The sequence below is a fragment of the Lissotriton vulgaris genome, chromosome 1_1, assembly GCF_964263255.1.
Source record: "Lissotriton vulgaris chromosome 1_1, aLisVul1.2, whole genome shotgun sequence".
Lineage (NCBI taxonomy): Eukaryota > Metazoa > Chordata > Amphibia > Caudata > Salamandridae > Lissotriton > Lissotriton vulgaris.
In genome coordinates, this window is record NC_141685.1 from 427,742,392 (window position 1) to 427,769,970 (window position 27,579).

At 44.4% G+C, this 27,579-nt stretch overlaps 1 protein-coding gene across 1 annotated transcript in view; it reads right to left on the reverse strand.

Moving 5' to 3' along the window:
• Positions 1-27,579, reverse strand: part of OMA1 (OMA1 zinc metallopeptidase) — a 661,753-nt gene that overhangs the window by 230,992 nt on the left and 403,182 nt on the right. Inside the window, exon 6 of the mRNA XM_086952966.1 lies at positions 1,926-2,054. Within this exon, the coding sequence (XP_086809092.1) occupies positions 1,926-2,054 (129 nt within the window). The remainder of the gene's footprint in view (positions 1-1,925; positions 2,055-27,579) is intronic.

Sequence of the window (27,579 nt, forward strand, 5' to 3'; positions counted from 1 at the left end):
CACTAAGGATGGGTCGCCTAAGGGGAGACGGCCATAGGCCCCTTCCAGGGGAGGAGGCGGCTATATGCCCCTCCTACGAATTTCCCGGGGCCCGGTTATCCGTGACGGCGGATATGATAGAGAGTGTGGGGATGGGGGGGGGGGGGGGGGGGGGGGAGGGAGTCCACGCTGTCCTTCCTACAGATACCTCACACGGGAGCTCGGACGACCTTTAAGATGGCGTCGAGCGGAAAGGGGGGCCCCCAACAAGACAAGGGAAATTAGAGTTGGCATGGAGGGTACAGTCCTCTGCGCGGCCGCCACTCACACCGTGAGGGCGAGAGTTTTTGTTAGTAGGGATCTGACACCGGTTAAGACCTTGCCGTTGGCCCTTAATGCTAGGATGTACAATTTTAATTTAGAAGGTATGCATTTGCAGGATGTTAGACTCGGCTAGGAAACCTTTGTATTAGAGTTTTGTTAAGGTTAGCCAAAGAACATGTCTTCATCGAAATGTAATAAATGTAAAATTGTACATGATTATGAAACTTTTATTTAATGTTTTAAATTTTGTTTCATATTTTAATAAATACGGCCGGGAGGGTGACTCCCTCCCGCCTTCCAAAAGTTCAGAACTGCGTCCGACTTCCCATCCTTGGGGATTGTGTTGGGAGGGGGTGACGGGCATCCCGGCCATATGAAGATGACACCACAAAACTAATTATATATAATAATTCAGATAGTTCGAACAGTCCCCTGAGCAGCATTCTAGCCACTAAAGAGCATCAGCCAAGTCAGTGGAGTAACACCAAGCAGTATCTTGTGATTTTTATCAATTAAGTGAATTGCCCCATACATTCTGAAGTCAATATCATTCTAAAGTTTATTTCAAAGATTGAAAACTCATTTATGTGCATCATAGGAAATCCTAAATAACTGTAATAGTATGCGCGTGTGATGTTCTTATTACCCATGCACAGTCTCACAGGGATCCCAATTATTGGCCTAACAACATTTCTCAAACTTTACTGAACAGTTCTCAAACTTTACTGCTTTTCCGAAATCTACGCCCTGGTGTCGTTTTTTCATGCAATTAGCAATATCGGCTTACAAGTGCTTGTTGACGCTGAAAACGAATGTGCCCTTTTCTCGTGAGCAAGTTTAAAAAAGATTTTCCTCACGATTTTCAAACTGGATGGATGTTGACAATCTTTTTTGTTTCAAAATAACTTAATGGGGTTTATAAGTCGAACATATATAAACTGTAAACGTGTTTTTATTTTATACAAATATTATCAATCTGTAACACAAATGCATTAATAAAAAATTAAAAAATAAACGTTTTTTAGAGCACGAACTAGACCCGAATGTACCAGAGCGCTTTACATGAGACTAGTTGTGTTACAGATGGACACATTGATTTATAATTAATTTTTTGTTACGTAAGGGGAGATAAATGGATTTGCCTAGAATCACACAGGATGTTGAGGGTCCCCACCAGTTCCACAGCTTCGAGGTCGACCGCCCTAGCCTTTAGGCCACATCCCCACCCGAAATTGAGCGCTGACAGATTTTTTTACATAAATGAGTGAAGTCTGGCAGAGTATATCTCAAGCTGAAGGTGGTGTTTGCGTGTTTATTGGTAATAAATAGTTCCACAGAATGAGTCCGCAAAATCTAAAGAAAAATGAACTTCTTTAGATCTCGTTTCAACCTTAAGCCGTGAAATCAATGAATTCTCTCTATAGCGTTCCATTTTGAACGGGGAGAAGGAGACAATACATAGAAAGCGTTTCACGCTAATCCTTATAATACCGCAGAATTTAAGAAGGAAGTATTAATTTTGCACAAGGAATTCCTTCAAATAGATAGTATGTTTTATGCAGCTGGGCGACATTTTCGACAGAAAACAGCATGAGAACAACATTTACGAAATACAAACTCACCTCTTTTAACTTTGATTGAACCCACTGGCCTAGAACTGCCAGGCTATCGAGAGGACAGATCGCCCAAATCATCATCAGAGAAATAAGAAACAGGAAATCCAGGAAATGAGACACGCTAGCCATTTCTGCCTGAAAGAAAATGCACATTTATATGTTTTAAACAATTTTATAAAAAGAACGCCCGGGTTATTTTCTAAATTGATAGAAATTGAACATTAGACCTGTAGCTTTATTTCGCCACAAAGTTCGCGTGTCACTAGGCCCCTAAAGTTACTCAAACATCTGAGAAGTCACGTGATATGTAGAAATTGATCGCTGTCTGATTTTGTCGACGCAGAAAAAAATAAATGGACAATAAATGCACACGCAGCCAAGAGCGAATATCATATTTAGTGGAACCATATAAATATCATGCAATTAGGCACACTGCTTAAATTCTAATTAAATATTACCAGCTGTTCAAAAATGGCCTGCTGCTCAAGTGCAAAATTGTTAGGTCGCAGTAAGAGGAAGAGAAACTGGGAGGAAAAGGAAGGAAGAGGAAGAAGAAGGGAAAAGAGGAAAGGAGTGGAAAGAGGAAGAAGGGGAAAGAAGGAGAAGGGGAAAGAAGGAGAAGAGGAAAGAGTGGAAGAGGGAGATGAGAAAAGAGGAGGAGGCAGAAGAGGAAAGGGGAGCGCGAGAAAAGGGGGAAAAGGGAGAAACAGGGTAAGTGGTAGAAGAGGAAAACGTTGGGAAGAGGGAGACATGGAAAAGAGGGGAAGAGGGAGAAAAATGGGAAAAGGGAGATAGAGGGGGGAGGGCGATAGAGGGGGAGGGAGAAAGAGGGGGAGAGGGAGACAGGGAGAAAAGAGAGAAGAGAAAAGAGGTAGCAAGGGGAAGAGGGAGAAGAGGTAAGAAGGAGAGAAAAGAAAAGGAGGAAGATGGAGAAGAAAGAGGGTGAACAGAAGAAAGGGAAAGGAGAAGAGGGAGAAAAGGGGAAGAAGAAAGAAGAAAAAAGAGGGCAAAAGGAGAAGAGGTAAGAGGTAGAAAGTGGGAGAGGGAAAATAGGAAAGAATGATAAAGATGGAAAGAGGGAAAAAGAGGAAGAAGATGAAAGAGAGAAGAGGGCAGAGGGAGGGAGAAGAGGAAATTGGGAGAAGAGTGGAGGAAGGGGAAATAATGGAAGAGGGGAAGAAGGAGCAGAGGGAAGAGGAAGAAGAGGAAAGGGGGAGAAAGAAGGGAGGTGGAAGAGGAGGAAGAAGGGGAGATAGAGAGGAGAAAGAAGGGAAGGGGGACAGGATACAATAGGGAGAAGTGGAATGTTGGAGAGGAAATTTCATTTAAACTTTTAATGACATGAGAAATCAATTATGACACTTCTGAGAGAAAATGTATAAACGTGCACCAACTACACAGTCCAAAAAAATGACAAGAATAGAGAAATGTTTGTTACTGTACAGTAAAAGCATGCAGAAAAAGATGTAGTCTAGATGGTATCATTCGTCTACATAATATAGCCTGAGATTTACTAATTGACAAAGTACTGTTTTACTTTAATGTGTGTTAGTAAAATGCTTAAATGGTGAGCTCTCACCTTATTGAGTTTACTTCTATTTATTCTTTCTTTTCATTTAAATGTGTGCATAACCACTGAGAAGTAATCAAATATTATACTTTAACCTGATTATGATGGTGAATTTGACTAACAATGTATCTTTTGTGTTAATAAAGTGTGCACTGAAATGACAAAGAGAAAGAAGGTGTTACATGTTCCTAATTTACGATGCATCTGTCAAAACCTTCAGAGATTGTATTTCACCAATGTACTGGTTTTACACACCTAAAATGAACATTTTTAAATGTATTTTGAAATATTTTTACACGATGGTACATTCGTAGGTGGTAGTGTACCATAGTGACACATGATAATTGAAACCCTACTAAATCATTTCCAGTGCATCAGAGTTATTCTAGAATATTGACGTCTTTATATTTCCTATGAATATATGCTTAATAATGGCATACGTTTTACGCTATATTAGCTTAAACTAATGTGGGCCTGACTGCATACGTGAAATTTCTTGACTTGCTGAATCCACTGCTCATGAGAGAATTTCTCAATATAACGTGAAACAGGGCTTTCTTTCCTGAGTTCTCATGTACTGTACAAGATATTTTGTTACATCTTAGATACAATGAGGACCATCTGCCTGGGAAACTGTCCTCTTGAACTTGCTCATGTGCTCTGGCTAAAGGAGCATTGTTCCGACGTTTCACAAATTGGATTGCTTAAGGACTGAGTAATTGTCCCAACTATTTTTCTACATTTTGTGTCTTCGTCATGTCGCCTGAAACTCATCCTGTACGAACTGACCTATGACCTAGGTGGTCTGACCCGATGAGGTGATTCCAGGAGCTGTCACCCCCCCGGAACTTTAAGAATAGAATATTGCCTGATTTAATGGACAGTGTGTCTCTCCCTCTCTCGCTGGCTCTCTGCACGTTGCGTTGGATGGATTCGGACGGATGGGCTGCTGTCTATTACTATACATTTGGAGTTCTGCTGAATCGTGTGGTGGAGACTTTGCAGAACTTTCTTGGCAATCTTGACTAGCCTGATGATGACTCACCTGGCTTCAATTCCGAATTGACGCATACGCTGTATGTGCCAAGTGGTGTCTTCCTTTTTGGGAGATTGCTTCAACTGGCAAATTCATGTCCTTTCCTGAAATCTTGAGCTTTAGTATATCATTAGATTTTGACGAATGTGTCCTATAACTTGATGCAAATTTACTGATGCATTTGCTTTTCCAAACTTTTATAAACCAGATTAAAATTACCATATTGTCTCAGCTAACATGATTTATTTATTTCCAATTGATTGTGCATTCTTCATCTGGGATTACTAATTATCAGGAGAGATCATAAGAGAGACATCTCGGAGCATCAAATACTAATGCCATTATTTTGCAAAGCTTTAACTCAGTGGCTTAGCTGGATCTATTAACACCTGTGGCGGCCCCTGCGTTTGACGACTGCAGATAAGAGCGGGGGCTGGGGGTTGATGATGATTTCTAGTTTTGTTGCCTGAGACGGCTGCAGGTTAGAGTGGGGAGATTCCGCCCCCAAAACTCCTGTCCCCCTTGCTATGCTACTGCTTTAACTGAGCTCTTCCTATCCTCTATCTGTATAGCACTGTTCTGAGAGTAATTTACATGAATCTGATTTCTAGTTTGTAGTCCAGTTATCCAGTTTCTGGCCCTCATTGGATGACTGATTGGACCCTTTATATCCAACCCCTCTTGGCACAAAACAAGGTCCATCCAAGGACCATGAGAGTGGTATAAACAATTGAAGAAATTTAAATAAAAGGTATATGGGCCCAGTAGCATGTTATGATGTCATTGTGATGTATATGTTCTTGGATTAGAGTGTAAGGTGAATGGACATTCCAGGGAAGCCAGTTGCTCCTGACTCCTTGGTGTGGACTGGTGCCAGGTTGTGTCTCCATTAAAACTCATCTTCTTATACATCCATTTGGTGTGAAGGTGTCTGCTTTCTTCATAACATTTTGGCGATGACCAGAAGTGTGCAGAAGGGGGCTGGTAAAATATGGAACAGAAGTGACCCAACTTGGGTGGTCCTAGATATCCTTTTTTGAAGAGCAGTGTTTCATCCTAATTATTGTGTGGATCCAATAATTTGCAACTTCGAGATTGAGTGCAATGATAAGTTTGGATAATTTCTGGCCATATTTTAAGGATTTAGGGGTGAATTGCAGATTCATACCGTTGGTGGATCGTGCTCGAGCTCAGCCTAGCGAAGTTCTTCACATCCATTCTTCCTGTGCACCTCCGTGCGTCAACGGAGTTCATCGGCAAGCACTGACGTGAAGCCCCATCTATGCCTACATGCTACGTACAACAGCAGGACCGCTGCAGGAGGTAGCCATCTTACGTAGTCTGCACCAGCATCGTTGCATCAGCAGTGGCGTTCAGACTTGGTAGTAACTGTGGTGAGACTTTAGTGCAGAGGTAATGATGTAAAACTGCGTCTGCGTTTAGACACGACTGTCAGCAGTGGGAGCTCTCTGTTTGGCAGTCATTTAACATTGGTCATTCCGGCATCAGCCAATTTACATCAGTTCCAGTGGTGTAGACATTGGATTTTGCATCGGATGTCTGGTGACTAACAAGTGCAGTGACAGTAAGAAAAAAGTACTGGTTTTCAACAGTTCCACATTTTACTTGTGCTATTTTTTTGCTGGTGACTGCTATCACAGTAATGCTAAGTGTGCACGCTTGTCCGCAGTGATCTGCACCGCAGAACCTCATTTTGTACAGCTTCATAGTGAGTATTTGTTGCTGTGGGTTATTCTGGTGTGCGTATGGCATCTCACAATATTATTACTCCTCACAGTTTTTGTCTCAACCAGGTTATGTTATGTCATGTTAATGGTTTGTTTGACCGCACAGCTGCCCCAGCTAAGGGGCGTCCCGGCGCTGACCGTAACATAGTACCGGAAAAAGAAACTGCAATAGAGAACAACCTAAGTCAAAGGAAAAAGAAAGGACTTGATGGCTTTCCGAAAAGGGAGAAGCTCATCGATGTTACGAATAGATACAGGCAAGGAGTTTCACAGTTTGGCCGCCAACAGTCGGAAGGAACGACCTCCAACACGGCATTGGACACGGCTGCTGATATTGTGGGAGGATAGGGTGGAGATGTTGGAAAACTATATTACAGTTTTGGATGGACAAAAGTTTGCACCAGGTAGGAAAAAAGTGTTGCTACTCAGTCCCTTAGGCAATGAGGGCCAAAGCGTGTTCTAATACTTACCGCCTGCATTGGGGCCGAATGGGCAACCTATTGTGGATGTGTTTAAAGAAGCAATTGAACGCTTAGAAAATAGGTTTGTTAAAGAACTCAATTTAATTATGGTAAGTTATAGGTTTTATACTCAACCTCACACAGAGCACGAATCCATTGATGAGTTTGTAGCAAGACTCAGGGAACTTTTCATTAAATATCGCTTTGGTGTGGTGACTGATGAATTAATCAGTGATCAGTTAATTGTGCAATGTAGAAACAAGAAAATTCAAGAGAGGTTATGGGCAGAAAAAGATCCCTCTCTCAAAAGTGCTGTTGAATTGGCCAAAGTCATTGAAGAATCGCAAAAATGTATGAGAGTTTTCTGAAAAAAAAATGATGTAGCCAACGTGAAGGACGATTGTAATAAAGCTGAAGTGTCTTGTTAAAAAAAAAAAAAAGGGAAAGTGGCAGTACCTCTTGATAGGAGTAGAGGCAAGGAATGCATGCGCTGTGATAGCATATGTCACTCATCGGATTCAAAGAGATGCTTTACTGGGGGCAAGGAAAGCAGGAGATGTGGTCGCAGAGGCCATTATGCATGCATGTGTGAAGTTGCCAACATCGAAAAAAGGGCAACATGTCTAGGGTGGGCAGTGTGGAAGAGGTGGGTAATGATAGTGTGATAGGATTCTTTTAGTTGATGATTGCAAGGATGAAGTACCTACTTGTGCTTGCAGGAGAATGTGTAGACCTGGTGCTGTCTTCGGTGTGTGTGGTAAGAATGTGGAACGAATGGTAAATACCAGTTTAACGTATACCATCATACCTCAGAGAGTTTTTGGTGCTTGTTCAGGTGTTGTGGAGTTGCTGCCTCAAGATATCAACCCGGGTGGATATCAAGGTGAGCCCATTGACATAGTGGGATTTTTGGAGGGTGATATCCAATGTGGTGAGCGGTGAACAAAGGGTAAGGTGTATGTGTCGGTGGATATTCCAGCAATACTTGGGTGGATGCATCAGTTTGATTTGAACATTCTGATCAATCACAGAGCATGGCACTAAATCATGGTGGTTTAAGACGCATCGTTGGAGAAAGTGCTGATAGGAGCTGAGGGAGTGTTTCAGAAATCACTCAGGTGTCTGAAGGGATATGTGCACAAGATTCTTCTCAAAGAGGGCGCCGAACCATTGCAACATAAACTTAGGAGGGTGCCACTTGCAGTGAGGGAAGGTGTCAAGACACTGTTGGATAATATGTTCGAGGAGGGTATAATTGAGCCAGTGGAAGTTTCTCCATGGATTTCTCCAGTCGTGATCACTCAGAAGCTTGACGGCGGTTTGATATTTTATGTGGGCCTTAGGTCCCTCAATCTGGACATTGTAACCAATGTTTTTACTTTTCCTAACATCAGTGAATTGTTGGGTCTGGTGAAAGATGGTAAATACTTTTCTAAATTGGATCTGAGGCGTGCCTATCATCAGATTAGGCTACATAATGATTCCAAAGCCTTGACGGCGTTCATGACAACTGAAGGGATTTTTCAGTTCACTCATATGCAGTTTGGTTTGGCATCGGCTGCGAGTGTCTTTCAATGTATGATGGCCAAAGTTCTTGCAGGTGTAAGAAAGGTTATTTTTTTCCAGGATGACATATTGGTGATGCAAAAGACTGTGGAGGGGCATAGCACAACCTTGAGGTTGGTGTTGAAAAATTGGAGGAGTTTGGTCTCATTTTGAATAAGGATAAGTGTGTATGTTTATGGGAACACGCGGAGTATCTGGGATATACCATATCCAATGGTGGTGTGAAGCCCTAGAGATCCCTGTTGGATGCCATTAGGAGAGCGCCAGCGCCTACTGAGAGGGATCAGATTCACTTCTTTTTAGGATTAGTCGAATATTATGTGAAATTTGTAGACAGTTTTGCGAACAGGACAGAAGTATTAAGAAAGTTGTTGCGAAAGGGAGAGAAGTTTTTGTGGGGAAGAGAACAACAATCATGTTTTGAAGGGATCAAAACCACCATCTGTGATGCTGGGATCTTAGCTTGTTTGACAACAAGTTGAAATGCATACTCACTGCTGATGCCAGTGCCACAGGTTTAGGGGTGGTTCTCTTGCAAGTTCAAGGAAGGAGAGAAAGGACGGTTGCATTTGCATCACGTACATTACTCAGGCGGAGAGGAACGATTCTGTTATAGAACGTGAGCATTGTCTGCCGCTTGAGGAGCAGAATATTTCAGAGTATATTTAAGGGGCTTGTTGTTCAACATGCCAGACTGGCTTGATTGGCAGAAAATCTGCAGGAAAATTCCTATCTGATAGAGTTTGTGCAGGGTTGGGGGAATGTTCAAGCAGACTGTTTGTCAAGGTTGGATGTGCCTTGGGAAGTTGTGGACAGTGAGGCAGTGATTCATTTTCAGTTGGAAGGAGCAGTAGCCTCTGTACAGGATGCTGTGGTTAGTGGTTTTGGTGCGCTTGTCATGGCTCAGTGGGAAGATGAAATGGAATCGGATATGGTCCTGAAATAGGTTTTCAGCTTAATTCAACGTGGAGCAAAAAGGGAGAACACTTTATCTGTTTCTGTGTGGCCATATTTTAAGGTGTTGGATGAGTTGTGGGTTTGTGGTCTGAGCATCATCATGAGAGGGGAATGTTTTATCCCTCTTGAAGGGCTGAGGCGTCAGTTATTTGACTTGCCGCATGAGGGCCATTTCGGGCAGGGTTTGACTAGCAGTAGACTCAAAAAAAATAGTTTTGGTGGCCAGATCTTGATGATCAGGTTAAGAGATGGATGGAGGCTTGTGTTAGTTGTAAAGAGAGTGAAAATAGGTTGACAGAGGGAAGCAAGAATGAAGAGGGGCTTATTACTGATCCTGGTAAACCACGGCACACCATTTGTTTGGATTTTATAGGTCCTATGGCGGAATTGTCGGAAGGGTTGAGATTTTCTGTTATTGTGATGGATGTGTTTTCGAAGGGGATTGCTGTCCGATTTTTGAGATGTCACTACAAGAAGTACTATCCTAGTGTTAAAAGACTTTTTCAGGAAGAAGGGGTTCCTGTCGTATTGGTGAAAGATAATGGGACTCAGTCGATTTCACATGAGATGACTGCATTTTGGCAACAGTGTGGAATTCGACACTCTTGCACCTCACTTTATAACCCTCAAGGCAATGGTTTAGCAGAGAGTCAACAGATTAGTGAAGGGCACCATACAAATGGTCCTTGCTAATAACAATGTGGAACTCATGGTTAATGATAGGATTCAAAACTATTGCACTACTACTCATAGTGTTACACAGAGGATTTCTCTTTCAGGACATGCGGGGCTGCGCACCGGGATCTACGTTAGTTAGTTCCTGGTTGGGTGAAAGAGTGGGCTCAAAATGATGGTCAAGTGCAACCCAAGAAAACAGTGTGGCGCAAATTGGCAGTGGGTGATTGAGTCAAGATCTGGTCAGCAATGGCGGCTAGTGGCTTGTCAAAATTTAAGGGTCCTTCCCGCATCAGCAAACTGGGCAAGTTCTGTGTGACCTTGGAACGGTGGAATTTCAGAAATGTTGCTCTGGATCAAAAGGGTGGGGAGTGCGTAAGAAAAGAAGATGAAGGATGTTACGGAGCCATGTTGTTAAGTGATCAAGAAGTTATAAGTGGTGACATGAGTACAGGGGAACACCTGCCGTGAGGTGTAACACTAGGTCCCGCAAACCTCCTTATCTGGATGACTATGCTATATGATTGGAGTGATTTTGTATTTATTTTTATCTTGTAACTTATATTACTCCCTGTTCTTCCGATTGGTTTTATGGTTCTTATGTTTTCTTCATTTTAAGGGACGGGAAGGAGATGTGTTATGATGTCATTGTCATGCATATGTTCTTGGATTAGAGTGTAAGGTGGATGGACATTCCAGGAAAGCCAGTTGCTCCTGACTCATTGGTGTGGACTGACGCCAGGTTGTGTCTCAATTAAAACTCATCTTGTTATACCTTCATTTGATGTCTGCTTTCTTCATAACATAGCGCTACAGCAGGAGAAAGAGTAGAACAAGGAAAAAGAGCAGAAGAGGGAGAAAGAGGGAAAGGATAAAAGAGGAGGAAAGGATAAAAGAGGAGGAAAGAATGTGAAAGAGGGGAAGGGAGAAGAGGAAAGAAAGAGGGGAAGAGGAAATAGGGAAAAAAGGAGAAAGAGTTGAAGAGGGAGAAAGGGGGGAAGGGGAAGGAAGGGGAAGAGGGTAAAGAGGATAAAGAGGAGAAGGACAGGAAGAGGGAGTAGAGGTGAAAATGGGAAAGAAAAGTGGAGAAACAAGTGACGAGGGAGAAAGAGGGGAAGTGACAGAAGAGGAGAGAAAAATGAGTAGAGGGAGAAGAGGCAATAGGGAAAAGAGAAGAAAGTTTGGAAGAGGGAGAAAGTGGGGTGGAGGAAAGAGGGAGAAGAGGGTAAAGAGGATAAAGACCAGAAGAGGAGAAAGAGGGGAAGAAGAAAGAGAGAGAAGAGGTGAAAGAGGGGAAGAAGGAGTAAGAGGAGGAAAGCAGGAGTAAGAGGAAGAAAGGGGGAATGAGGGGCGAAAAGAGGGAACAAGAGAGAAAGGGAAATATGGGAAGAAAGACGAGGAAGAAGGAGGAGGAGGATGAGGAGCAGGCTTTGGTAAAGAGACACACTGTGGCAGGTTCTCTCTTATGGTGGTGGAGCGTCGCCCCCCGCCAGAAGTCTAAAAAATAAAATTATAATAAACCTGGATTTATTATCGATTTATTTTGTTTCCCGGCTGAGTCTTTGGGAGCGGGTCCAGGGGGGATGAGAGGCACTGAGGGGAGTAGTTGCACTTACTGCCTTCAGTGCACATGTGAGTTTGTCTGGCAGTCTCAGGTTTGCCAACTCTCAGTGGGAGCGCAAATTGAAGGCACTCAGGCCAACAGCAGGAGAGCAGCGTTAAGATTGGCCGCAGGGGAGTCTGGGAGCCCGTGACTGCAGTGAACTGGAGCCAGAGAGGAGCAGAACACCAGCAATACAACGGGTAAGCTTTAATTTTTCGTCCCTGGTTCCCCCTCTCCAACCGCCTGCCACTTTTTCCGGACCCTGGCCGCTACTGGAGACACAAAGGGCCTCATTACGATGCTGGAAAGAAAGCATTCTGACCGACTGGGTCTCAAAATCATTTCTGACTGAATCAGATTCAGGGAGTCCCACCGACCCAATACGATATTTAGGTTGGACTCCCAATGACTTCAATGGGACCCTGTTTTCCGACCGACAACACAGGCTCCCATTGAAAAAAGGGGCAGTCGCGGAAAACCTTAGACCCTGTGGTGGGCACTCCTTGGTGCCTGCCACACCATGCATGTCTGGAAAGAGGGGACTCATGGGTACCCCCACGGGCCCCAACCGGAGGTCTCCGGGTGAAGGGGGGGCTTTCTATGGGCCCCAAGGTCAGATTGCCACAGCCGTTCCATGTCGGACAAACCGATTCGGAAAGGCTTTCCAAATCTGACATCATAATGCATCGGTCAGAAATGCGGTCCAGCCTGAAAGATGGAAATTGAGGTCTCCTGGATGAATGAGCTTGAGTCGAGGACATGGGGATTGGCAATTAAGTCTCTTATGTTGCTAGCAAAGATAGCTCACGGGTATGGGGGGCTGTCTAGGGTTCCACACAAGATGAAGTTTGCTCTGATTTGTAATTTAAAGTTGAGGTGTTCCATGAAGTTTTTTTCAACTTCAGAGGAGGGGGTGCAGTTGAAGGTATCTTTGTAGATGAAGGTGATTCCTTCTTCAGGCCAGTTCAAGCATCTTGTGTCCGGTGGGGATGGCTGTTGAAGCTGTGGTCAGCCTTATTTCTGTGCGGAAGAGGCGATCCAGGGTGGTGTCAGCCAGCAGGTCCCATATCTCTGTAGAGTGCTTAGGGTGTATTAAGGAACATGCATGATGTTGGTAGCTGTTAGAGTGTGTGTTGGTTTCAATGCTGTGAGTATCTTCTTGGTTGAAATTGCATGAGCGGCCGTGCAGGTGAAGCAGCAGAGAGAGCAGGTGAAAGCTCCCACCATGTTGAATGGAGTAGCGCCAACAGAGGATGGTTTGGTGCAATTTTGGGTGTTTAAGGCATGAACAAGAGCGACAGGGTAGTGAGGGGTCAGGGAGGGCCTGGGTTTCTCGCCCTGGGTGCATTCCAGGCATGGGCAGTTGCAGACAGGCTGGCCTTTGGCACGCCAGCAGCACCCCTGATGCATGTAAACACTGCAAATCCGTGGTGTGGCTGCTATTAAGTAGATCATGGGAGTAGGGAGGAGCATAGAAGGAGGTGGGTGGGGCTGAGCAGGAGCGGATGGCAGGGAAGGAGAGAAGCATGAGGAACAGGTGTGGAAGGAGGTAGGGGCACAGCAAGGTCAGAAAAGGGGCACATGAAGGGGGCTAGTGTCAAGAAAGGAAGAAAAGTAATGTACATGGTTGAGTGGCAAGGCACTATTATGCCCCAATAGTGTAAATGGTCTAAAAAAATGTTTTCCTTGTGCTCAGCACCTGGCTTTATGTTATGTTAATTGGATTAACATAGCGCATGGCTACCAAGAAAGGGTTTTCCCTGCGCTTGCCAACCAAACAGATTTGGGTACACTCTAGAAAGATAGTTCCTACTCCAAACAGTATAGAATAACGAGAAGGAAGCGACAGGCCCTCAGATCAGGAGGGAGGGAATGTCAAAGCTTTGGACCTAAGAAATAGAAGGCAAAACCTCCTTGCCGAGATCTCTTGAATCTAGAAACCAAAACAAGGCCAAGGTTCCTTGACCTCAGAGAGCGAATGGGTGTTTGAGAAGATACCAGAGATCTCAGATTGGACCTGAATTAGACAGACATTTCTGAACATACCATAGTGCTTTGAATTGGACACAGCACTTAATAGGAAGCCAATGAAGTTCTCAAAGTAGACTAGCAGACAACAAGAACTTCGGGGGCTAGAGTAAAAGTTTAGCTGGTGCATTTTCTTGACCTCTAGATAGAGAATGTTTCCATAGTCTAATCTGAATATATGTAGGGCCTGAATGCCCATTCTTGGGGCCGAACTAGAAAGACAGCCCAAGATTTTCTTAAGCCATCTTAGGATGCCAAAGCACATGGCCACCACCTTTGTAATTTGGTGACTCAAGGATAACTCAGTGTCCAGCCATACTCCCAAGTTCTTAACCACAGGGGCAGGGGTGGGAATGTTACCCATGAACTTTGGCCATAGATGAGGAAGGTTACTCACCAGCAGCACCTCAGTTTTGTCCCCGTTTAAATTAAGGGAGTTGGCATTCATCGATGAAAATATTTTACTGGATATTGAGCCTGAACTTGGGGATCACTGCATAACAGAATCACATGTGGGACTGATTCTTTATCCCACCCGTTTTGTTTTTATACAATGCTGAAGCATGCTTTAAAGCCCACGCATGTGCATATATTTCCCTGAGTACTTCAGGGACTAAGGAGGAACCTTGAGGTACATCCCTTATAAATTATGGAGGCCAATCATCTTCTGTGACAATTAAGTCATAGGCGTCTGAAAAATGTGACAACAACTTTCATTTTGCACATTATATCCCTGTTAGACCTGTCAGCCTTAGGGTGATCTTCCCCCCCATACTTTTGCTTTTTATCTCCACATTTTGCTGAATCTTTTCATTGGTTTAGAACTTTGGGCACTTTTCCACTGTTAAACAGTGCTAAAGTGCATGTGCTTCTTCCCTAAACATGTATGTAATTGGTATATACCCGATTTACCTATTTAATTTACTTTTAAGTCCCTTCTAAGTTGGTATATCATACAGCCAGGGCCTGTAAGTTAAATGCTATAAGTGGACTGCAGCACTGATTCTGCCACCCACAAAAGCAGCCTTTCAAACCTGTCACAGGCCAGCCACTGCAGTACCTGTGTGGGAAGTTTACTGCCACTTGGACTTGGCATTTAGAGCTACTTGCCAAGTCTTAAACACCCCTTTTATTACATATACGTCACCCCTAAGGTAGGCCCTAGGTAGCCCTAAAGATAGGGTGGTGTGTAAGTAAAAGGTAGGGCATATACATTTATGTTCTGCATATCCTGGTATTGACAAACAGCCTATTTAGTTTTTCACTACTTCGAAGCCTACACCTCTCATAGGTTAGCATTGGGAATTCCCTAATACACTTTTAAGCTGTTTTTCCTGATCAGAAAGGTGTAACTTTTTTCATGTTTCATATGTTTTGAATGGTAATGTTAAATCCTCCTTACTGGTGCAGATGGATTTAACATTACTATTTTAGAAATGCCACTTTTAGAAAGTGGATATTTCTCTGCAGTTACTGCTCTGTGCACCTTGGTGAGTGATACAGGTCTGGGGTGGGTGACAGCTGCACTTCATGCATTTCCTCTAGACAGCCACAGGACAGGATTGAGAGGTGTGTCTGAGTACTCATCAGCATACATATGCATTCTGATGGCATTGCCTGGCGTGGATGAAACGGGGTAGGGGACTAACACTTCACTTGAATGGGAAGTGTCCAATCATCACACAAATGGTTGACTTACCACCCATAGATAGCCTGGCAGACAGGACTGGGATGAAAGGGGAACATGGGCACTTCAGAGAGCTGCTATGAAGTTACTCCCCACATCAAACTCACTTTTAGCTATAAATACTGGTCCTCTAAAATCAGAAACTACTGGATGTTCAATGGAACCTCTGTCAGAAAGACTGTTGTGCTGCTTAAAGCACTCATCTTTGGACTGCAGACTTGGACACCTTCATTTCTCTTGTGTTTCCCTGATGCCTGCTGCTCTCCAGAGACGTTTTAAGGCATGGGCAAAGTGGGCTCTGCTCCATGGGCCCCAGCCTTTCAGGGGGCCCCTTGCCAGCTCTGTTCTGCAGAGAGTATTGCCCTGATGACCTTGAATAATTCCAAATTGTTTTAAATACCATTTTCCTTTAATTTATTTTTAATGTGGGAATGTATTACCCACATTTTGAAGAGAAATGTGTTTAGGTAAAAATGCAACATCCATAAAAAAGCTTCTTTTAGATTAAAAGAGGACCTCACATATGAGAAATGGGAGGGTGTATCAGAGATTATTTGCAGTAATTTTAGTGAGCTGCTGCTGTGTTACAACATTGAAAACGCACCTCTTTATCCTGGACTATTAGACCGAAAATCATTTAGAATTTCGAGGAGTGTGCCTGCACACTGTTAGCGACCTGGCCAAAGAGGGCAGGAAATAGGCGAAACTGTTTCATAAATTCAAAGCTTTTCTGAACAGTGGTCCCCAAAATATGTTTGGCCCGGGGCCCCCAAAATTCTTACGATGTCCCTGCTGCTCTCTGACTCAGCTGAAGAAGAGCTGGACTGTGCCTTCACTCCAAGTGATCTCCAAGGGCGTGTTGGCCTGCCTCCTGTAGCTTGTGATTCATGGAAATCAAAGTCTCCTCTTCTGCTCCTGTGTCTGGCTCACCGGAAGTGGCACAGATACTTGCAACACAGATTTGGACGCATCTCCTGAGTGCGCATCAACCTGGCTACAGGAGTAAAATTGGCACATCGCATCAGAACCAACGCTTTTTTGCCTCCAACGATCGGCTTGTCGGCCAGTGTATCGCCGCCACTGCAGCTTGGTGAGATCGACGCATTCCCTTCACTGCGTGGCAGAATTCAGTGCATCGCTCAACGCCTTGTGACTCTGGCAACCATCTTCTGAACGTATGCATCGCCTTCACTGCAAGCAAAAGATCAACGCATCTCGCTGCTTGCTACCAGGAAAGGTACTTTGTTCACCTCATGGTGCATGGGTCCTGTAGCCGGCCTGCGCTTCTACAAGGTTGACTCAAACTTTGACTATGACACGGTCCAGCGTGACCTAAAGTAACTTTTTAAAGTTATTTGCTTCTAAGTGCTTTACTGTATTTTTTTTTTAATTCAATATCCCAACGTCTATATGATGGTCTTTGGATGGTTTGGTCTTTATAATATAATGGCCAATTTTTATAAATCTGCGTGGAGTCTTTTCGTGGTGTATTTATTGTGTCACTGTGTGTGTGTGTGTTTATTGCACAAATACTTAAAACATTGCCTCTTTAGATAAGCATGACTGCTTTGTGCCAAGAAATCAGAAGGTGAGCACAGGTTATCTTTTAGTGTGTATCTAGCTTACCCTGACTAGGATTGTGGCTTCTGCTTGGACAGAGTGCATACCTTTGCCAACCAGTAACCCAATTTCTAACAATTCCCTTCAATTTGTATTTCTAAATTGTTAGACCTGGCTTTTGCAGTGGGTTTATCCCCAGATCTTTTGCTTTTTGGCCTACTGTTTTTGACCCTGTTTGTGTGGTCTTAATGACTCCGGGCACTTTACTACTGCTGATGATTGCTAAAGTGCATATGCTCTCCCTGTAAATTGTGTTTATGGTTTGGCGTTTCCATGATTGGCATATTTGTTTTACTACTAAGTGCCTACTACAGTGCATGTACGTCTGTTCCACAGACGTACATGCAAATTCTGAGGCATGGCTCTTTTTTGTTAATCCGGCTGCTTTCTTTTTCTTAAAATAAGCTTTTTTGTCTCTTCCTTTGAAGCGCTAACCACAACTTTCAGTGCTGATTCTCTTTCACTTTTCTGTCTAAATTATTTATTCTTTCTGTGATAGTCCGTCTGCTCCTTTCTGTCCTTTGACTCTCTCCAAAGTCTTACAAAGAATGGGAAGCACAGCTATCAGAATACTGATCCCGATCTGGCATTTTAAGTTTATTCCAGTCCCTCAAATGATTCTCCTCTGCTGGACTCTGCTGTGGCGGAGATCAAGTCCTGATTTTATTTTTAGTCTTCTGCTTCTTTTTAGTTTCTGGTGCACCCTTTTTTTATTGCAATCCTGAGACTCACTTTTTTGTTTTGAGTCATGGTTTTGTGGCTCAAAAACCTAAAGGATCATGGCCTATATAGCCATATATTACAGCTCCTGCTTACGATCTTGAAAAGGACAGTTGTTTAACACTGGTGCACTGTCAAAAACGCTGCGGCCTCTCAAAATTACTAACAACAATCATAGAGACCGCTTTGAAATTACCTATCATTTTCATCCCAAATCAACAGCTGAGTAGGTACGTGGATGTTCTGTTTTTTGTTTTAACATCTCGGGTAACACTAGCGTTGCCACGCGTAGCTGTGTAAATACTCGTAAAGAGCTCTTCTATAAGTGGTACCATACCAGGTGAACACATGCAGTTAGCATTCTATGTTTGTCTTGAGGTGATCTGTGAGGAAAGACTTCTTCCGATAGACCGATCCACCATTGAATCCCATTTCACTTTATGGGTGTTTTCCCCGCGATTGCATTAATAGTTTGTGAACTAAATGCCTGCACTGGAGGATGTGGTTGCTGTGCATGACCTGGAATTAATGCTCCTGTAGCCTGTCTGTAAAACATACAGTTGACAGTTTTAGCAACTATCTTCATTTGGAAGCATTCAGAGTAGCTTTATCTGGATGCCGAGTATAACCAGACGCGGTACAAAAGGGGGTGGTGATGGAGGAGCATCCGAACCAATCAAACACTCACACCCAGTCAAAAGATCTGGGTTTAATCCATCACCGTTCTTTAGCCCACTCTGCCACCCCAGTTCAGACATGGCTATATGCAAATCAGTCTGACCCTGTGCCTCATGGGAACAGTCCAGCCGAACTGCCAAGCCAGATCTTCCCTGGACCGGAAACAAGCTTCCGAGGACCGGTTTCTGGCATTCCAGCCGTCTTCAGCCCGGCTTGCTTGAATCCAGTGGCAAAGTATAACCTAGATTACATAATAGATCCATTCTGACATTCTGCACTCCATGTAGTATATGTCTACCTAACCAACCTTGATGTTCCAGACATCTTCACAGGGTTTTCTAGATAATGAGAGCGTTAATATTCTGCAGGTGTAGCAGCAGCTTCACAAGTATGCACATATCAGATATTAGGGTCTACAGGATCAAACTCTACCTAGGAATATAATATTTCAAAGGGATAAGCAGCATGTGCCTTTACACACAAACATTACTTCAACCTCTGGGTCTGGTAACCCCTCAATGTAGGATGCTGTGTTAATGATGCCTTGAAGTTTGCCCTTACTACAACAGGTACTGTAGAGATTGTAAAACAGATTCAAAATGAGATTTAAATCGATATCAAGAATAACTTTTACTAATCAAGCACCTCAGAAACTCACAGCAGAGAGGAAATTCCTGCTGCCCGAACTGAGGGAGGAAACAAATATTACATCTGATGTCACCATTATTAGTAATTATTGATAAACTTGTGTGTGCGTCACTGAAGATTGCTAAGAGATCGGCCCTCCAGCTGGGCATCAGTGACAAGTGATTGCTAATCTTAGTAAAATTCGATCTCTGATTAGGTTTTCTAACTCCCTGAGTAAAGTCCAGGCTAATTCCAACTTACCAGTTACAGACACGAACCTGGTTGACTGTAGCCCACAAACCACTTTAACAATACATGAGGGTAGTACATTTATCGGTAATGATTAGTGCTCTGAGACTCACAGGATTATTTAATGAGTCCCCACACTCTTTTCACCCTGAACAGACACACTCAAGAATACTCACTAGGAATATATTAATGATTTTTTATTAAAATCACATGTCATAAATATCCTGTTTTGTCTTCCCCTTTTAGGGTCCGGATTCGCCTTCTTTGAATTCCGCTTTTGTGAATGACATGTGCACGCTAATTAATTAATCACAAGTGAATATGTGTCATCAAATCAAATGCAATTTTTGTAATGCTCTGTTTCTGCACATATGCCAATAAAGTTTGCATGAATAAATTTATAGTGTTTAACCATTGGATTTTGATCATTTATATGTTTCATTATTATTGTTAAATGAAATTCTATAGTATCTGGAAGATTTATAATTACGTATTACTTTTGTTGTCTTTCCAAGAGAACATAATTTGATAAATCGAAAATAGCTGAAAGGGCATTATGCCACTCTCTTTGTTGAATATTTCTCTAAAAGTCTGGAAAATATATATATATATATATATATATATATATATATATATATATATATAAGAAAGGACAATATGCCACGCAACCAAAGGACACTGATTGCTCACCTGCCTTAATTGAAAACAGCTGTTAACCGTTTGGCCTTCATTGGCTGCTCTGCAGAAGGCTATTAAGACTGTGCCTAATCATAAGTACACAACTTGTTTTTGAGAGCTGTAAATAGAATTTATTGTTCTGTAATAAGATATGCAGATGCAAACCATATTTGAAACTCAAAATAAGTTTCTATTCTAACATACTATGAACGTGCTAGAATTAAAAGTGGTATAGAGATTAAAATTAGCTAATAAGGGTGTCATTGCTATAAATTTCATAGCAAAATGTTGAAGTATTTTTTGTTTCTTACGTTACTCATTAGATTTCTTACTGCCTTACAGATTATAATTATTGTTGTAAAAAATCACCTTGAGTACACTACATTAGTACTTTTTGAATTTTAAATAAAGGTTTTAAAATATGCATCCTTATGCTTCTTATCCTTGAGTGTGTTCATTTATGAAAGGGGGTTTGGTGTCCCACTAATTGTCACCGAGTCATGTCTCATTGGACCGCTTGCTGCCTGAAACACTTGTTAAACAAATATTGCTCAGTGAGTTGTGTATTGGTTGCAATTCAACTGGTTTTCTGATTTAGGTTGGAACATTGACTGAGTCCTTAGAGCCAGGGCGTCAGAAATCCAAAACCTGAAACTCTATAAAGCTCTAGAAAACTTAACACAATGTTCTATCCTAGTACACAAAATGTGTATAGTTGTAACTATTAAAATTAACAAAAGAGTGGTAATGAAAGCAATAAACAAAACATCAAAAAGAAATGCAAGACTGTAACAGCATTTCAGAATTTACCTGCATGTAAAGATTGTTCTCCAAGCCCTCCCTCCCTGCCTCTAGCTAACCTGTCTTAGCAAGAAAAAACCTTACGAGTGTCTAAGGTGGCCTCTCATCCATATGCATGGTAAAAGAGAAGTGTTGTTCTTTATGAAAAAGGCTGTTAACTATCTCTGCACTTGGGGCGTGGCCAACCAAGATGGCCGTAGTTGGCACCTTACTGACGCTCCAGGGAAGAGGAGCAAAACACTGCAAAATCCTCCAACTAAGTATTAACGGCCGCACTGCCTCCTTCCCGGAACTGTACTATACTTGTGTACATGTATAACTACACACAGCCAACAGACATTGTTTTTGTGGTGGTTGTTGGCCGCAGTTTTATTACTCATGACATACGCCACATTTGTACAATTCCCCTGGGTACCTTCTCAGGCTGGGGTCATGAATCATTATCATACATTATCATAATTGGTTATCGCTCAGTGTCATTTGGACGTCATAAATCGTGGGTCATAAATAATCGGGTATCATAAATCATTCTGTCACAAATCGGTCATCGTCTTGTTGTCATAACTCGTTCTGCCTGATCGTCGTAAATCTGTCGCCATACATCATGGTTATAAATCATCGGGCTATCCTAAATCATTTGGTCTCAAATCTGTCATCATTTTGTTATCACAAATCATTCTGCATGGGAATCATAAATCATCAGCCATAAATCATCGGCTGACCATAAATCACTGGTTTGTCATTTGCTCATTGGCATATCCTAGGGTTGTAAATCACCTTGACAGCTTGTAGATTGTTCTTTGTTGATTTCCACGCCCCTTTGCGTGTGGGGGGGTAGCCTTTTCCCGGAGCCAGTCCCAACTCGCTACCTTGCTAGTCTCTCCTGCGCCCTGCCATCTGCCAGGGCTGAGGCTGGGCTGCGAGTGCCGTCTCCGTTTGCTACCCCGATTTTTCGTCAGGCGAACTCACCCAGCCGTGAGGCATCCAAGATGGAGAGGCCCTCCTCCACACCGCCCTGTCCGTGTGTCTCCATAACCAAACCAATAACCTTTTGTTTCTGCCACGCCCCCAGGAAGGTTTCCGTCTTCCTGCGGCTCCCCCTACCCTGTGTCGTCTCTTTGCGCACCCACCTCCTGCTGTGTCTTCCAGGAGGCTGACATCCGGTAAGGTCTGCCGGCAATCTTCCCCCCAAACGCGATGGTGTGCTCTGCTCCGTCCTTGTTGTTATGTCGTGGCATGCTTGTGTAGCTCCCTGATGAAAAAGGTGAACTGCCCAGGGGGAGCGTGCCTTATATCCCCCTTCCCCCATCTCTTTGTCCTTGGGGAGGGGGAGGGCCTCGGGCACTCTTCGCCGCACAGCCCTTCCTGGTGGTACTAACCAGCACCAACCGGTTTCGTTCCTTGTGGGCCTCGGGGGCCGTTAAGGCGCCGGCCCTTGAGGCCCCCTTCGGGGGCTGGCCTCTGCTAAAGTGGACCCCGACATTGCATGGCCATGTACTCAGGGGTCAGAATTTCTGAAAAAAACAACTTGCGCCACTTGATCAGCATGGCCAGAGCATTGCAGAGGAGTTGCTGCCTGGTGCAACGGAGCGTGTGTGGCGTGCAGCAAACCCGTCGCAAGGAGGTGCGGGTGGCTCAGTCGGATACGTGCCCGGGACCTCCCTAGTTGGGGTTTCCAGTTGATGCTGCTGTCGCCTCTGACTTGTCGCCACTAACGACCGATGGAGGGTGAACCCTCCGTCTGCCGTCACCAATATGGCTTCACCTGCCCATGTTGCCACCTGGTGCTGGAGATGGTTCGGGGCGGGCCTGCCACAGTCGGATGCTGGATCCACGCAAGCCTCGCTGGTAGCAAGTCGGGAGGCAGACTCGTCGGGATTGGCAGCGCTCCGGTGGGGAAGAGCGTGAGCAGAACAACGGTGAGGGAAGAACCCAGCTCCAAGTGGGTGCTGAACCTGAACTATGAGGACACCCTGGGAGGGTCCCTCTGGGAATACAGGCTGTTGATTGGGAAGCCAGCGGTGGGACTGCACTGCACACAGTGCTGCCCAATATAAGGGTTTACAAAAAGGGGGTGGTGATGAACAGAGTGTCTGAATTAAACAGACCACTCTTACCCAGTCCAAAGATCAGATTCCCGGTAGCTTGTTTCCTTCCCAGTGTAAGAATTGGCTTTTGTAGTTTGGTTTGCCCTGTTCCCATCATGCACTGGGACAGGAACAGACTAATTTGCATACAGCCAGGTTCTGAAACTGGGATGGTGCAGTGAGCTAAAAAACGGTGTTGGACCTAGCCCTGATCTCTTGACTGGGTGAGAGTATTCTGCTTAATTCAGAGACTCTGTCCCTCACCACCCCTTGTTGTAAATATTTTTGTCCACCCTAAGCGTGGAAGGGTATACTCAGATGTGAGTCCCTTGCTCATTGCACCATCAGGATTCAAGCAAGCCGGGCCGAAGACGGCTGAAATGCCCCCGGTAGCTTGTTTCCTTCCCAGTGTAAGAATTGGCTTTTGTAGTTTGGTTTGCCCTGTTCCCATCATGCACTGGGACAGGAACAGACTAATTTGCATACAGCCAGGTTCTGAAACTGGGATGGTGCAGTGAGCTAAAAAACGGTGTTGGATCTAGCCCTGATCTCTTGACTGGGTGAGAGTATTCTGCTTAATTCAGAGACTCTGTCCCTCACCACCCCTTGTTGCCCAATATAAGGGAGCACTTTGTCAGGAGAGCCTAAGAAAGTCACAAAAGGCTATAGGTGGGCTCTGAAAATTCACTTGCGTACGTGGTGGCAGGTGCAGAGCTGACACGGGGAATCGCCCTCTTGACACGGGAGGCCTGGGCTGGGTGCGTTATGCAGTGGCCTAGCTGTACCAGCAAGGAAGCGCTATAGTGGCGCCGATGTGAGACTGCCTCGGTGGGGAAATCTTGAGCACGTGCCCTCAGATTGGATGCGGGCCATGTGAGCTGGGTGAGGCCATGTGAGCTGGGTGAGGCCTTGAATTTGGCTGCAAAGGGACTGCTCACTTATTGCAGAGGAATCATCACCACCGGCCACGTGAGGAGGCGAAACGCAACTGCTGCCTGAGAAAGAATATAGGGCCATATGTATCCAGCCTTTTGCGATTCGCTAAGGCCGAAATTCTGCAAATTTCGGCCTTAGCGAATCGGAAACAGCCTTTTTTCCGATTTTGAAATGTATGAAAAATTAGCAAACTAAGGAATCGCAAAAAATTGCGATTCCCTATTTTGCTTAAGCATTTAAGGAATCGCTAGTTTGCGATTCCTTAAATGCTATGTATGAAGCTTTTCAAAATTGCGAATTCAGGTTTAGAAATCGCTAATTACCACCAACTTGTAGTTGGTGGTAATTTGCGATTTCTTGTAAATATGCACAATTGTGCATTTTTTAGGGTGGCTTATGACGCACATAGATGCCCATTGGGCATGTATGTGCGCCATATGCACACACATGTAATTTTCAGGGGTCCTGCAGGGCGTCCTTGAGACACCCCTGCAATAATTCTCAAATTGCGATTAGCAAATTGCGAATTTGCAAATTGAGAATTATTTCACAGTCATGTCTATGGGCCTCCTGGCCATAGAAATGAATGGGAAATTATTCCTTATTTGCGAATTCGCAAATTGCGAATTCGCAAATAAGGAATAATTGGAAATCGCTAAAAAATAGCGATTTTCTACATACATACCATTTTGCGATTTCTAAATAGCGATTCCTTAAAAATCGCTATTTAGAAATCACAAATGGTGATGATGATACATATGGCCCATAGTCCTGACTCTTAGCTGCTCTGAGAGCAGGGAGTTGTCGGTGTACCCTAATCCGAGTTATCGTACATAGGGACCAGCTGTGCATTTCGACAACCCCATAGTTTCCATTCTCCAAGCCCTCCCTCCCTGCCTCTAGCTAACCTGTCTTAGCACAAAAAACCTTATGAGTGTCTAAGGAGGCCTCTCATCCATATACCTCAGAGGAAAAATAGAAGTGTTGCTCTTTATGAAAAAGGCTGTTAACTATTTCTGCACTTGGGGCGTGGCCAACCAGGATGGCCATATTGGCGCACCTTACCGACACTCCAGCCAAGAGGAGCAAAATCAAAATAAAAAAACACTGCAAAATCCTCCGACTAAAGTATAAGTGGACCCCGGCGTTGCAGGAGAAACTGTGGTTGACTGCATCTGACGCCTCAGGAGGGTGTACCGAATATGGTCACACTGAACATGTCACATAGATCCTCGCTTGCAAAGTTAACATGGTGAAGGGCAATGGGTCGAGGCCAGTGCAATCAACACCATAGTGCACAATACGATACCCGGATTGGGCCCCCAGGAAAAGGGGCAGGACGTTAATGTAGAGCAGGCATCTGCGAACCGACCGCAGGGCACTGCTGGAATACTGGCCACAATTCAGGGGTCCAGGCAGCGCTGGAACTCAAAATGGATGGCATGTCCATGGAATATAATCATCTTTGCCTTGACCTGCGTAAGGTGGATGAAAGGGTGACCACCACTGAAGAGGACGTAGCGGCTCTTAAGATGAAGCTTAAGGACCTGAAAGCCACGGTGGCCGGACTCAAATGCAGTGCAACGCAAGTAGAGGATTGTGTGGAGGATGTTGAAGGGCGCTCCAAGCTGAAAACTCTGTGCTTAAGTGGTTTCCCTGAGATGGCGGTGGGCCCCTCCGCTGAACATTTCCTTGAGGCCTGGATCACAAACACACTAAAACCAAAGTGTCTTTTGAACTTCTTTTCAATAAAGAGAGCCCACAGAGCGCTGGCGGTGGAGTCGCGCCCAGGGGCACCATCTAGAGCATTGATTCCCCACATGTTTAACTATAGGGACTGCAACAGCATACCACAACATGTGCGCACCCACGGCCCTCAATGGTACAAGGATAAACATATACATATCCTACCTGATTATACAAGGAGGGTGCTGGACCTCCAGAATACCTTTTGGTCTGTCAAAAGACAACTGAGAGACCATAATATCAAGTATAGCCTGATGTCACCGGACAGACTGCTTAGCCAACACGATGGGAAAGTACTCCTCTATGACACACCAGCTGCTGCAGTCCAGTAGGTGGAATCACTGGGCTTTGGCCATGAAAAGCACTCAACTCCGTGGCAGGAGCCGGGGATCAACAGGGCGCGATGATCCAAGCGCAATAAACCTCCGCCCAAGGTGCAACGTGGCTCCCCAGTACAGCTGGAGGAAGAAAATATCCGGATTGTAGCGGATGACACACTGCGGGCTACGCTGGTGTAACTGGAGACGCCTTGAGGCAGAGTCATGTCACAGAGACACAAACTGATGGCGCTGATGTGGGGTGAATCAACGCAACCTGGTTGATCACTGATGTTGGGTACCGCATAGACTGTAACAAAATTTACTTTGTACTAAATGGTGCTGCTGAACTTACTGAGACTCTGAAATGTTATTTTATCCTGAAAGCATATGCACTACTATCTTCTTATTGCCATTTATGGTGCATGTACTACCTCTAGGTTGGGTGGGACAGGGGTGAGGCAGACGCGGATTGCTGAGCACCACTTAGGAGCCTGCAACTCAAGGAGGTCTTGACCACATGGACAGCATCTGCACCAAGTGCCATTAGGAACATAGGTTGACGGAAGGGGACGGGAGGGCGAGTAGTGCAGGGTTTTAGGTCACCTGTGGCCGCTTGTTGAGTCAACGGGATCCACAGATTCTGCCTATAGGTGGGTTAGGGGAGGGATATATGGGCTTTGAAAGTTTCAGTTTGAGTATTATATGGGGGTTGCTTCCAAAGCTGTCCGATTGTTAGTACTGTGTTACGGGCTCCCCAAGATAAGCATACTAGTATATAACTTCATACTGAATGTTGTACTGTGCAGATGGGGCATAAATATAAAATGTTAACTTGGAACGTGAGGCGTCTCAATACTCGGGTGAAAAATAATAGAGTGTTTGCCTACCTCCTGAGATATGGAATGGCTGTGGCATTTCTGCAGGAAACCCATTCATGAGGGGATTGTATCAAATCATTGAAAAAACGCTAGAGGGGACAGGTCTATGCCACATCCTACTCCAGATATGCATAAGGGGTTTTAATATGGATTGCTCCGGAACTTCCGTTTAAAAACATCAGCAAGGTTGGATTACTTCTTGGTCCATGCGGATGCCACACATAGAGTATTGGAGGCATATTATTTAGCTCGCTATATCATTTCCCGTTCATGATTACTTATGCTTTGGAGCGTCCCCTACAGAGAGTGCCACTATGGAGGCTCAATGCGGAGGCCCTTGCGGACCAGGTTTTCCAGGCGGCTGTGTCGGAGGCCATAATACAATATTTTGAACTTAATTGAAATAGCACTGGGTATAGGGCGACGGAATAAGACACCTCGAAGGTGGTCCTGAGGGGATTAGGCATGGCGACCACGGTAGGCATGCGTCGTAGATTAGAAGGAGATTTAAAGCACTAGGAGGCTGAACTGGAGAGGCTGGAAAGTCTTCTTTCCAGTGTCCAGGCCATGCTTGGGATAGGCAGAGGCATAAGGTGTGTGAATTGCGGGATCACCTGGAGAGGCATATCCGCCATACTGGACAGAGGTGCTGGAAGTTGGAGCGGGACAAATCAGGTCACCTACTGGCACACCTGATTCGGGCATAGACGGCTATCCACCTAGTTATGGCACTTCGAGATCGGGGAAAATATGGTATTTATTAAGAAGGCTATTAATTATGTCTTCCGGCACATCTAAATGCAGAATTATATGAAACATTTGCGGAAACACTGGTGGACCGCCTGCTGCTGGTGTACAATGAGGCATTGGAGAGAGGGGTGCTCCTGGATTCCATGAACGAAGCGTTCACTGTCCTAATACCAAAGCAGAGGAAGACCCCCTTGAGGCAAGTTCATATCGGCTGCTTTTTATGCTGAATGTGGACTTGA